This window comes from Mastacembelus armatus, chromosome 6, assembly GCF_900324485.2.
Source record: "Mastacembelus armatus chromosome 6, fMasArm1.2, whole genome shotgun sequence".
Lineage (NCBI taxonomy): Eukaryota > Metazoa > Chordata > Actinopteri > Synbranchiformes > Mastacembelidae > Mastacembelus > Mastacembelus armatus.
In genome coordinates, this window is record NC_046638.1 from 21,028,418 (window position 1) to 21,042,381 (window position 13,964).

A 13,964-nucleotide genomic window follows, 5' to 3' on the forward strand; every position below is an offset into this window, starting at 1 on the left:
TCGTGAAGTATTTAGATGCTGACATATTTTTTAGCGACCATACATATTTTTCTCTCTGCACCTACAGTTATTTAGTTAGTTGTGAAGGACCTGACATTCTTTCTACTACTCTGTCACTGAGTTATCTTTAAGCATTAAGTTCAAGTTTTTAAGCTTAGTTTACAGCTGCTGATGGGCAGTTCAACACCCTTGTTTTACAACCTGGATGTGAACACAATAGACACGCTGGGTCATTTATTTAGATTCTGGGGATAAGACATGAAGCTAATCCTGCCTGCCTCTATGTCCCACATTTCTTTGCAATTTAGTTTCTTCCTTTCTACACTTCCCCATCTGGGGAAACATTTCTACTGCCCATATGAGTTTAAAATGAGCATTAAAACACTATGAATTTTAGCGCACTTACTGGTACATGTACAGATAAAAAAAACGGAAAAAAAAAAAAAAACAGACCATAACTGAATGAGTTTATTTGTTTCAGCACTGAAGATGCTCACAGTTATGTTACATGGGGATTACATCAGTCAGTTTCATTCCTGCTCTGTCAAAAGACCTTTCTGGGCCTTCAGAATCATTGGATGTCCTTAGTGCTGCTATCTTACCATTGTAGAAAAAAAGGAGGGTAAACAATAGGGTATTGCTTATGATTGTAGTCCTGATATCCCCTCCCTGTGCCTCATCTACCTACAGGCAGAAAACCCCCCCGACCTCCAAGCCTTCCAGAGAGAGGTACAGAATAAAGGAAGCATAGTTCAAAAATTTTGTGCACAAGAAAAGAGGAGGAGGAAGGGAAAGATCAGTAGGCGCGAGGGGACAATAATAAAAATAAAAAGAATGGCAGAAATAAAAGCAGAGTGGGTGAAAAGTAAGGGGACAGCAAGGGAATATAAAACATTAAACTGTAGTTTTGTAGAGAGAGAATTGATGAAGGCTAAGAGAAGGAGTGAGTTTGGCATGGAACATTAACACTAAAGCCATGCAAAGAAAAGCTCATGTTTGACATGCACACAGCAATACAAGCTAAAAGCATAGAGCAGGAATCCCCAGCATAGTTGAGAAGACAATCAACCCCCACGGTTTGTCTGTCTATTTACAAAGAGAAGAAGTAGATTTGGGTCGCAATGCCCTTCTCAGGCCTGGCCTACACGAACAATAATATGAAACTGACAAATATCAATAGAAGAGCATATTTCCTCTCCAAAAAGAGGCTAAGTCTACATTCTTAAATTACTGGTAAATAATTTTTTTTAAGAGTTCCCACAAAGTCCCTTTCCCTCTTCAGAGAAGTCAAAGAAATGAGAATTTGTGACATGTGTTCACATAATTCTGTTAAAGTCAGACCAAAACAAAGAAGAAAAATGTTCATTTTTTTCTTGAAATGTTGCCCCGTTTACGAACACACAAGAGGGTAATAAATAACATTCAACTGACCTAACAGCTTTGTTCATATAAATATGCAAGTTATAATAAATTAGGAAATCAAACAGTGAGCTGAACAAACATGAATAAATAAGGACAAAAATACAAAAATATCCACAATTGCATTTATCACGTAATTTTTTTTTTTTTTTGTTCCTCTACTCCTACTGCTGGTATGTGAGACTAAGAGAGAGGTATAAATGGAAAACCAAGGACAGAGCTCTGCAGATAGCAGAAACAGGAATTGTTGGATCATTATTAGGTCACTCAACCAAAGACAGAAATGATCACATAACAAAAATACATGAAGAATTTAAAATAACAGTATGTGGCAGGCGCAGGTTTACCAACCTACCCCTATGGTATCTAAACATAGTGTCACAACTAGACATTTCATTTTTTTGTTTACATAAGAAATGATATCTGTACAACAGAATAGATCATTCATTTTAATACCCCAAAACCCACCCACATCCCTCCCCCCAACCCTCTACTATCATATCATCTCTCCCACTGCCCCCCTGCCCAGTTTTGCTCACACCCTGCTCCTCTCTGAAATCACAATTCCAGTCCATTTGCAGCAGTAGTAATAAATCTAGTAAAGTCAGTGTTTTAAACCCAGCTCTTCACAAAGAAAGTACATTAAAAAGCAAACAAATACAATCCAGCAAGCTTCTGTGTCAGCTGTTTGGGCTTCCCACAAAACTCCTCCCCCTTCTCTCTTCCTCTGAATCAGTTCGTGTTTCTGCATGTCTTCTTTTTGTTGCTGTTTTTGTTCATGTTCTTGTTAATACATCCCAGAGTTTTCAGTGCATACTGGACCTGTGCACGTATGCATCTATGTTGTTTTTCTATGTATTGTCCTTTTGTAATTTTCCAATTAATCAATGCTCCTTGAGCTCGAAGAGAAGAAGGGTTTGTTGGCAGGAGTGTGCATTCTTGTTTCATTGGGGTGTGTGTGGATGAGTTGAGTAACTCCACTACCCCAACACACACACACACACTCAGCACACCTCTAAAAGCAGTCCTCCGTCAAGAAATGTCCGTCTCTGTCAGCACGCTTGGGGGGAAGATGGAGGGGTGGTCGAGGGCAAACGGAGCAGGGTGCTGGAGGAGGAACTTAATACGATTTCTGGATAATACCTGGTATCAGAAACAAGTCAGGTCATCACACAGGTTAGCAGCAAGGATTCAAAAAATAGCAAGGGTCGAAGGTGATCAGATGGTTAGGGAAGAGATGTGAATGAAAATGGTGGACACTGAGTGGTGATGAAAAGAAGAGTGGAAGGATATGTTTGTCTTGTAGGTGCATGTTTGTCTTGTAGGTGCAGTATGCTCTTTGTAAAATATTACTTTAATTCTCTCAATATATTTCTATCCATATAAAGTCATGTTATATATAAAAATGTCAATAAATAATTATGTACATCTAGCTATGTACAGATAGAATATTCTCTCTGTGCCACTGGCTTAAAGTGATACTGTGACTGGTTTTAGTACTGGCTCAACTATACAGTCTCTCAATTTAAGACTCGTCCTGTGTCCCCACAGACGCCACAGACAACCTTGCTCTGTCTCTGCCTGCAGTGGGGCATTTGGTGTCATTATTTTCTGGCTCGTGCCTCCCGACGTGCATGGGCGAGGGGCAGTGCTTGGAGGGCGTGCCAGAGGGGTAGGGCACCTGTCCGTTCTTCTCGTCTGAAAAAAGCTGTTTAATTACGTCAAAGAAGTTACTCAACGGGCTGCCTAGGTACACAGACAGGAAGAGGACAAAAAAAGGGGAAAGAGAAGAAAGAGAACAAACAAACTAATGAACAGTGGGGTTCACAGGATAGAGACACAGGAGACTACAGGAAAGACAGAGCAGGCAGAGGGGAGGAGGGTTAGAACACACTGGCACAACAAGGATGAGAACTGCTGGAATAGCCATGACGGGACCATGTATGAGCTCTGAAAAACCATGCATTTATTATAGCAACACCAATGAAAACACGAAGCGGCCATTCAATCTAAAACTATGTTATAGCAAATTGTGGTAATATTCACTTCTGTAGACTGATACTACAGGAAATTTCTTTAATACTTTATATAAACTGTGTGGTGCAGAAAGAGTAAGCATGGAGTGACGTCTGGAAGCGCAAGCAGCTCTGGCCAGCCAGAAGCAGAACAGGTGATGGAAGGAGGAGAATCAGAAAGCTTTAAGACAGAGTTGCCCTGGTGTGTCCTCTTTCTTGTCCTCTTTTTTGTCCTCAAACTTAATCATTCATTCAATTTTTCAAGATATTATAGCACATGAGGGCAAACTGAGGCTTGGCAAAGCTCAGATGATGGAGGCCTTCTGGCTTAAGGCTATTAAATCAAGTTAAGCACATCTAATACAGAAATGTTTGGACTTATGTCTGCCTCAAGCAAAAATACTAAGTTTGATCAACATGGTCCTCCACTGGAGTTTAGAGTTTTTCACTTCAGCTAACGAAAAGACCTGGCCAAATACATCAAACACACTGAGTGAATGCATTATCATTGTGCTACTCTTTGAAGTAAGAAAAAGGCCAACTTGTAGTTTCCCTACAGTAGAGTCAAAACTGAGATGACTCAAATCATAAATACTGTGTGGGTGAAGGGTGAATATGCTAAATAATATGTTTATTTCTATCTAGCGGCTATAGGTACACAGAGACAATATGTGTGTGTTAACAGTATGTATGCTAATGACCTCCAGTTAAACACATTTTTTCTGCAGGGCCCTTGATGGTCCCACTGCAGGTAGACGGTGTAGTGAGAACATGAGAAATGGAGCAAATAAAGAGTCAGTGTTCTTTTTGTTAATGGTGCACATGCAGCACATCTATGGGAACTATCAGTCACGAGCAGCACTGTTTTTTGAATACTTGGCAAAAGAACCATTTGCACAATAGAGTCCTGTGGACCAGCAAATGAACAGTGACATCAGTATAAACAGGCAGGGGTGCTGCACAGACGACAAAACAAACACCTGCACATATATCTTTGTGAGGACATTCAGTGACAACAACTGAATACCTAACCCTGACTTAAATCTAATTTTAACCTTAATCCTAAAACTCAATGTAAGTCTTAAACCTCAAACAGTCCTTTGGACAATGTCCTCACTTTCACAGTGTGAAGCTCAAACTAGTCCTCAGTCTATAGCTATATATACACACACACTGCATTGGTCTGTGAATTGGCACAGAAAACCTCATGTTCATCTAAGTTAATGAGAGAATACGTTGTTGTGTTTGTCTTCTGTGTGTGTGTGTGTGTGTGTGTGTGTGTGTGAGGGTGTGTGTGTGTGTGTGTGTGTGTGTGTGTAGAGAATCATGTGTGAATGTGCCACAGTTGGTTTCAGTTGCTCCATTATCCAGCTGGAAAATGATTGCACCCAGCTTCTACCTAAAGTTCCTTCTTCTTTTCCACATTTAGTCACTTTACTCCACCCAAATCTGGACAATTTCAAAAAGGGCAGAATACTCATGAAAATAAATGCCATAAATTATTCATTTTGAATAAGCTTGAACACCAATAACAAATTAACAATTAAAGAAATATTTATGTTTAATCCTTAGTTTCTATGACTGGTTTTTATACAGTTTTTGTCTTTCTATGCTAAATCTGCTGTCATCTGCAGCAGCAGTCGTTAGAATCTAATCTAACATACTATTTTTTTTCTTTTTTTCTAATTTCACCCTTCCCACACATCAAGCTAATGTTAATTAGCTCAACAATATGAAAGATCACAAGTAATTGGCAAACTTACTGAGGCACTGCAATGATAACAGACTGTTAAATATCATAACAGCTGTCATGACTGCTGTTCATTTCTGAGTGCCAATGAGAGTAATACTGCAAAAATAAAGTCAATCAGTACAATGCCAAAGATATATGATGGTATCAGTTCAGTTCAATAGCTTGTGACACACATGAAATTGGAAATGGGTTTAAAAAGGGAAAGAAAAACAAAAAGTACAGACAGCGAACATATAATTTATTTATGAGGTGGAGTTGACATCCAAAGAAAACAGCACACCACCTCTCGATAAAAAAATCAGACTGATGGTGGTTTCCTGTGTGACCAGCAGGTGGAGCTGTTGTCAAGAAAATGGCAGTGCAACGCACAGTGACGTGAAGGAAGAATATGCTAAGAGCAGAAGAGATATAGTGGGATCCCTGTTTCTCTCTTCTTTTTCTCTTCATCATCCAGACTGTGTGTCGAAGAAAAATAGGACATGGGAAAATAACAGGCTAATGCATGCTCACTTAAGGACTCAGTATTAACCTATGACTTGTTAGAAGACAGAAAGAAAAGGGTTTTTAAAAAAAATAAAAAAATCATGAAGTTCATTGCTCAGGAGGTTGTTACAATCACCAAGGAAGAGATTTTTTATCAACGCGATGTGTTTAAAAGAGCCCTATTGTACAGGGATACACACAGAGAGTGAAAGAGCAAGAGACCTCTTGCCAGGTGTGGTGTTGCTGTGCAGTGCAGTGCATTGTGGGAGCATGTTGAGGTGCTGTGGTGTTGCCATAGTGACAAGCTTTGACGATTGGTCTTGGAAGTGGGAGTAACAGAATGCGAAGCAGCTAAGTCTACCTTTGCTCTAATCTTCACTGCCAGGGCAATGAGACAACATTTGACCTGCAGTAGCTGCTTGAGAGCAACTCCCACCCTTTCATGGTAGTGAGGCACCAGCATGCAAAGGAAGCTGCTTTGGAGAAGTGGAAAGTGCTCAGGGATTTCAAGCATGGGGAAGCAGGGCGAGAGTTAGCTTAGCTTCAGCGGTGATAGTAATTTGTCAGAGGGTGGGATGAGCGGATGAGGCGGTTAGGGGTAAGGGTGTAGAGGTTCTGAAAAAGATTCTGCATTTGTTCTTTTAAAAAGGTGGATCTTACTCACCAGACAGCTGTTGGACCACAGGCTGGTCATGTGTGCTTAACAACTGGCTTTGAATCATCTCCGCTACTCGTTTAAAACGCCGGCTGGGTCCTAAGCACAGGACACCACAAACAAAAACATAAACCGAATATTGGAATAATCAGTTGCATCAAGACAGGCAGGCCCCAGAGAGTGTAGAAAATATGCAGATGCAATAATAAATGAGGAAGGGAGGGAGGGAAAAAGCAAAGGTGAGGAGAGGAGAAGCACTCAGACACAAGTGCATGCTGTGAAATGTGAGCTAAAAAACTGCAGAGAGCCTGCAATGATAAATGGAGGCCAGAGTGGAGTGCTACTGCGAGCTCCTGCTGTCTACCTACATGTTTGACACTATATGGTTCGTGACATGGAAGAACCAGCAGGATCCAACAGCCACCACTATACCCCATTCAGCTCAAATGTCCCCCCACTTGACTGTGTTTGTGTGAGAGAGCAACAGTAACAGTAAGAGAGTCACATGTGTTTCTGTGAGAATGACTGCATAGTATGTAATCTTGCATAGCCAGACCTCATCTTGTTACACTCAAGGAGGTTTGGGGTGAAATCTTATCAAATGTTCATGATTGCAAGAACTATGAAAGTCCTCAGGCTGCTATTCTAATTGGCAGCAGGTTTAACAACACCCACTGGAAAACAGTCTTTCTAGTTTATTTGTTGTCTGAACTCAAACAAGTGTAATTTTATTCATTTTGAAGAGTGACAGCATGCCACTTTTAAAGACAGCCTTCTCGACATTTCCCAAGACCTATGCGACCCTACTAATAGATGAACACCTAATCCAGATTACATAATACTGTATGCAACTCTGACCTTATCTGATATCACAAGGGTCCTGGGTTTGAACCTGGCGCTCTCTCTGTGGCCCGTTCACAAGAAAGTTTATCAGTGCCTTCCCTCTGAAATTCACAGGATTCTCCTTTGTTGAAGTAACAAAACAAAGCCTCATGTCTTGAGTTGTTTGGAATGAATTCCTCCCTTTCATATACAGTACCCAGAGCCAATCTTTACATCAGCAGCACAAGCTTTAGGTTCTGTTTTTCTTACATCCGTCTTGTACTTCCTTCACTACTTTTCATTACTCTGTGCCCAGTCTGGGTTTCCTCTGGCTGCAGTCCAAGCATGTATAGCCAAAGACTCTACTGCTTATTGCCCTTACGTTTAAGTGTAAATGTGGATGTTGTGGTCCTTTTTTGTTTATTAGGTTTTTGATAGACTGGTGAACTGTTCAGGATTCATACAGGGGACACAGGGATATACATGCAGTAGCAGGATAAGCTCTTAATGTGTGGTGAACCTTCCTGACCTGAGAGCAGAGTGAAGGTGACAGAGTAGATGCCATTCTCCTTAGTAGCAGCTGTGCTCTCTGTGTAGGTGATATCCACCTGAAATTTGACCGGTTTCTGGAAGACTGTAGGGCCTGCCGTAGACTTGTACTCTGCTCGGAAACTGGTCTGAGAGATCACACTGTGGCTCAGGCTCGGGATCTGAGAGGAAAAAGATGAGTCAGTGCAAGGAAAACAGAGAGAGAGGCAGAGACAGGAAGAAAAACAAAATAGAGTCGAATAATGGGATTATACACAGGGAACAGTGATGTTTAATTTTTCCCCCACATCTTACCAATGACAACGTGAATAAACCCTCATTAAAATACCCTCCACACAGTATAAAGTACAGTTGAAACTCTAAGTAGTTAAGACCTCGGGGAGTAGCCATGCATGCCAGAGAGACTTAAGCTAATGTAATGGTGAGTCATTCAATGACATTGCACTCTCCCACCTAAAATAAATTTGTATGCCCAATGAACAGGTGGGCTCTCAAACTGTCGCATTTTGCCATAGTGTTGGAGAGGGTTTGACATTCCATTAGTGTGAGCGTGCTGAGAGGTATAATTCCACAGACTGGGGTGCCAGTCACCTGTCTGGAATACCAGCTAGCATAACCCAGAGGATAAAACAGCTAGCTCCATGGATGGGGAAACATATTTGACATCGACCTGCACTGGCAGAGTTTGCATTAACTTAGACTTGGTTAAATCTAACTGGAGTGAGAATAGGTTCTGATCAATTACATACACAGAATATCAACTAGCACTGGTGAGTGTTGATACAGATTGTGTAGGGCTCACTGAAAAACCCTGATGTTGTCCACATTTGTACATCCACACTATTATAAACACACCACATGCAGATATAATCTACACTATTGCTCAGTGTCTCACACTACACATCTTAAGCACACACATGCTCAGTACATGGTATATAGTTCAAAGCATCTATATGCTAATGATCAATGCTCTCTGTTGATTTTCTATTGACCTCTAGTAAGTCTGCATTCAGAAAGAAAATAGAAGTGCTGGACACAAGCAGTTTACTGAACTGGTACATAAATCAGAAGCATGTTAGTGAACATTCAGAGAGAGGCTGCCTTGTACCATAGCCAATCACCAAACTTGTTTAAATAAGGAACATCCTGCACCAGGCAGCAGGTACACAGGTAATACTGCTCCATGCACACATAAACAGATATAGAGAGAAATGAGTGGGGCACAGAGAGCAGGGAGCAGATGGGAGAGGGGTCATGGGGTGAGGGGAGGAAGGAGAAAATGAGACAAGAACGCAGTGCATGTACCGTGAGAAAGGCTTGAACAATGTCTGCCTTGATGGAGCTGAGAGGTTTGTCTCTGATCACTATGAAGATCTGCTCCTCCTTCTCCAGGTTGATGAAGTTACCGAACCAGGATTTTTTGGCAAGTCTGTGACAAGATGGAGAAGACAAGAAGAAACACAGATGGTCAGCTATATGTTTAGATTGTTTACCGCTATGCAAGCCTGCCTTCCTTCCATGCCGTTTGTTTAATTGTTTAACCCGTGCATCCACTTATCATCTACCTCTCTCTCTTGCTCTCTCTCATTCTGCAGCTCTGAGGAAAGAGAAAGGGGAAAAGGAGGATGCTCTGAGGAAATGAGCTAAAACTGTGCAGGGAAAGAAAGTTTTCTGACATTTCACCTTCCATGCAGCTGATTATGTATGAGGAGAGAGAGTGAGAGAGAGAGAAATAGTTGAGCTCTCATTGAACAGCAGGTCCAGAAGGGGCAGAGATATATGAATTCACTACTGGCCTCTGACCAGGTGTACCTGCACCCTCTAATAAGCCATATGGACTCCTGATTTCTGGCATATTAATAAGATTCTTGAAAATCTTGATGGATTTGCAAAACTCAAACATCAGAAAAAGAGAAATGCCACATTTCCCCCCTCAAATATTAACACAGATTTATGTAATATTATAATGTTTGCAGAGACATGAAGGTGTGCTTTGTTCTGCAGTAAGAAACTGGCTTTGGATGTTGTGGGACTATATGTCTGTGATGCAAGCTAAGAGAAGGTTGCTTCCAGCAAACTCGCCTCCATCTCCTTCTAGTCAGGACGTTCTTACCAGCCAGGTGGAAATGGCCAAGTAGCCAAACAGGCATATCTAGGCCAACTTTGAGTTATCAGGCCCCAGGGAGCTCAGCAACATCACACAGGCTACCCTGCCTACTTCATAACCAACACACTACCTCCTGCTTCTCCAACCCAGACAAGACCTGAGGTCATTACAGCAAACTCAGCAGGTAAAAATCAAACATGAATATAGTTCATCCAAAAACATCATACTCTTAAGAGTGGGCCTGTTTGAACCCCGAGCAAGAATGAGAGTTTTACATAGTCATGATCACAGTGGTGGCTAAAAAAACAGCAAGTTTTACTTACTCTGGGGAAGACTCTGGTGTGAGGCTGGACATCTCCTCTTGTGTGGGAACTGTGCAAGTAGGGTCAAAGGTCAGAGGTGAAAGCTCAGCAAAGTAGATTGTACCAGTGAATATGGTGAGATTTATAAGACTGCATTATTATTCAATGTTTGGCATAAAAATCAGCCGGAAAGTCAGTACCTTGGAGTTTCCTGCGGTGGAAGCGTGGCGAGCCCAGGAAGCTGTTCTTGATGGAGTTGAGGCGCGTCCTCCACGGCATGCCGCCAATGGAGGGGCTGGGCGGCGGCGTCGGGCTGGGGGTGCCGGCCGGGCTGTCCTTGGGCGTGTGCACCGGGGTGCCTTTGGGGGTGGGAAGGGGGCTGCCTCGAGGGGAGGGGTGAGGGGTAACCTGTATGAGGGGGATAGATTTGGGTGGGTAATCAGTAAATGAAGAAGGCGCCTGCGGCACAGGGTGAAAGTGATGCAGCCGAATAGGTGACAGGGGCACCACTGGGCTGAAGGGCACAGAGAGTTGAGGATTGGCAGCAAAATGGGATCGCCGTACCTGCGGACTGTTTGGGATAGGAGCACTGAGGATTGGGGATGGGGAGAATGGGGAGGATGGGGAAGTAGTGGTGGAGGGCACAGAGGCAGACGGTGCCTGTAACGGGAGCTGGCAAGGAGTGGAGGGCTCTGATTTGGCTGCGGATGCTGGATCTGGGGATGTTTCAGGGAGAGGGTTGGATTGTGTGGCTTGAAGGGGCTTTGGGACAACTTTGGGCTTGGCAGGGAGTGTCTGTGTCTTATTGAGTGCTTCCGGCAGAGGCTCCAAGTTTGGAGCAAGCGAGTTGGGTGTGGAGATACGGGGGCCTGAATGATTGTAGACGGGCTCCGGGGATGGGTAGGGACTGGTGTTAGGGGAGTCTGCCAAGTCTGGAGACTGAGGTGGTACACCAAACTTTCTGACAGGCTGGAGTCAGAGGATATAGTGTGAAGACACAATACAGCCAAGAGCCAGAGCAGGCGGAGGAGGAAAAGACAACAAAGAAAAACGCAGGGGGACACATGAACACATACAAACACATAGATAAAGGAAAAAAGTGTGGCAGAACAACCACCCACACAGGCAGAAGTACAAACAGCCAAAGAATATAAAAGCAGGTGAGAAGTGTACATACACAAGAGAGATGGAAGTGTTGGAAAAAAAAGGCAGAAAAAAAAAGAAACATGCAGTTAGACCACTGAGCGACTCATGTCAAAACAAAACAGAAATGTTCTGGAAAAACATACAACAAGCAATGTACACAATTTTAAAATAAGTTCCAACAAAGGGCGTAATAATGGATTGCCATCACTTGAATAAAACATACAGGGTTCGGCTTGTAGGCAAAAGCAAACAGACAGATGTGAAAAGCATGAGGCCAGCTCTGAGGACAATTTGGGCTGTTTCAGTAACAGGAGGAACATCATTAGATCATCTCTGCTGTGAAATTTCCCCTTTCCAGATAGGTTTATTGATCTGTTTGATTTGTAATGGTGAAGTTGCAGCCACAAAGATGCATTATTTCCCTTGTTCACCTCTCTTTTTTTTAGGAACAAATCTGGGAAAATAACCTCACATGCAACTTCTTGCTGAGAGCACAATTGAGGCTTTGGGTAGGTCTGAGAAATCAATTTCCCTTTCAGATCAGACTGAAAGAACCTGTGTAGTGTGAGGGGCTTGTCTTAGGATCCTAGCTCTTCTCAAGCCTTCTCAGCTTAGTCAGCTGGAAAAGTTTACAGCAAGCTCTTCAGCTCTGAGCAAGAAAAGCAGGATTTTCTGAAGCATTCCCTGAGCTGAATTTCCACAGAGCTTGGGCCACAGAAAACAGAGAGAGATAATGAGAGGAGAGGATGGAGAAAGAAGAGGCTTTGGAAGGGGTAGAAAGTTAGTTTTCTATGTTGTCATATCTGCTGTGTGTGTTCATTTATATGCTGTACTTGGAGTCAAACTATATGAACACAGTGAAAAGTCTGATCTAATGCCGGATATGAAGAGCTTATCGTAGTTGATCCCCCCCCTCAACACAAAGGTAGATCAGAACTTAAGAAGCTGAAAAATATACTGTCTCAGACTGATAATAACCTGGAAAAGTAGAATATTGCATTTTCAAGAGAAATACAGTGATATTGCTTTCATAGTAAGTGTGCTGTGTTTTGTTAAAAGGTCAGAAGTCCCTCTGATGTAGCTGTAGTGACTGTCTTTATTTTCTCCTGCTGACAGTAATAAGGTTAAAGGAATAAGATGCAATCAGGATTTGTTGGGTGGCCACTATCACAGAACTACATGCCTGAGAACCTAGTGCAGGGACTTGTTGTGTATGTGTGTACATCTTTACATGGTTGTGTGGATTTTTGAGTGCTAAGACTTGCTTTTAGGTTTAGGGTTAGAATTAGGTTTAAGTTAGGGTAAGGGTTAGGCATTTAGTTAGATGTAGGGTCTAGGGAATGCATTATGTCTATGAGTGTCCTCATAACTATAGTGAGACATGACTGCATGTGCGTGTCTGAAAGTATGTTTGTGACTTACCCGTGGGCTACTGAGGGGGCTGGTGGAGAGGCCAGAAGAGGCTCCACTTATAGACCGTGACCTGTGGCACAAACACACAGGGGCAGAAGTAATTTGCTGGTTGGTCATTTGTTGGATTAAAATGTGTAGCTCTTACATGTTTCAGTAAACACAGGTGGAGGTGAGAGCTTGGAGGCCACATGTTACCCATGGTCAGAAAGCTCTACAGCACATGTTACCATCATACCAAGCCACAGGTTTCTATGTTGCCCTTTGCAAACACAACATTTTTAACACAAAGTGTGAGAGCACTTTGACACAGTAACAGAACTGGCTTGAAAATACACATTAGTACCACTGATACTGGTAATTAATTTCAACCCCATATGTTGCATTGATTGCTTCTCTTGCAGATTAGAATACAGATTAGCATTATGTCCTGGCTATAGTTTGGTAATAAACCAAATATGTTGACTTTTTAGGCCTCTGCATTAGATCAGTAGAGAATATCCTAGAGGCGGAAATGAAGTGAGATATTTGGTTGAGTGCCATTTGTCATTGTTTTCTTTTCCCTGTAAATGCCATCAATAACCCCTATGAACAAAACCCTGCTCTGAAATGAACAATCACAGGACAATCTGTCTCCATCAGACGTGCACGCACACATGTGCACGCACACACACACACACACACACACACACTCTCATACAGCTCATGTCAACACTCGGAAACACCAGCTGCTCATTGTCACAACACTGTTTTTTTGTCATTCAATCTAATAATACCCCCTTCTTCTTTCCCTTTCTTTCTCTCTCCATTTCAGCATTTGTGAATATGTGGCCAAGCCTATAGCTCTTTTGTTGCTCTTCAATGAAATGAAGAGATAAACACTACGACTAGTGTTTTTTACTTGCTTGATTGAAAGAGTAGCCCTGATGGATAGCTATGAGGGTAGAATGACGGAGTTTATTATTGATGGATGAATGAAGGAGGGTTGGCACAATGAAAGTTGGCAGGGATGGGGAAAGTAATGAAGACTGATGCTCATTTCTGATGCTGGAGGAATCCCGTGTGACCACAGAGGCATCCACACATAGACACAAAATTGTGTACATAGCTGTGGTTAGCAGCCATCTAAATTATGCTGGCACATAACAAACAAGCCTGCCCATAATGTATGTATGGTGTCAGTCTTCTAAAGGAAGAAGCACTTATTTGGGTTTAGTTATGAGCAGTGAACTTTTAATTTGGAATGAGCGAAACAAAGAACTGATACTAGAGCTTGAATCCTACTCATGAGTGGCACAGACAC

General features: G+C 42.3%; 1 protein-coding gene across 1 annotated transcript in view; it reads right to left on the reverse strand.

Moving 5' to 3' along the window:
• Positions 1-2,019: 2,019 nt before the first annotated feature.
• The window catches only part of brsk2a (BR serine/threonine kinase 2a), a 155,039-nt gene continuing 143,094 nt past the window's right edge, over positions 2,020-13,964 (reverse strand). The window contains exons 13-19 of the mRNA XM_026311416.1: positions 12,674-12,734; positions 10,306-10,513; positions 10,127-10,175; positions 9,002-9,125; positions 7,677-7,857; positions 6,335-6,424; positions 2,020-3,117 (exon numbers count right to left, since the gene is read on the reverse strand). Of these exons, the coding sequence (XP_026167201.1) occupies positions 2,945-3,117; positions 6,335-6,424; positions 7,677-7,857; positions 9,002-9,125; positions 10,127-10,175; positions 10,306-10,513; positions 12,674-12,734 (886 nt within the window). The 3' untranslated portion in view covers positions 2,020-2,944. The remainder of the gene's footprint in view (positions 3,118-6,334; positions 6,425-7,676; positions 7,858-9,001; positions 9,126-10,126; positions 10,176-10,305; positions 10,514-12,673; positions 12,735-13,964) is intronic.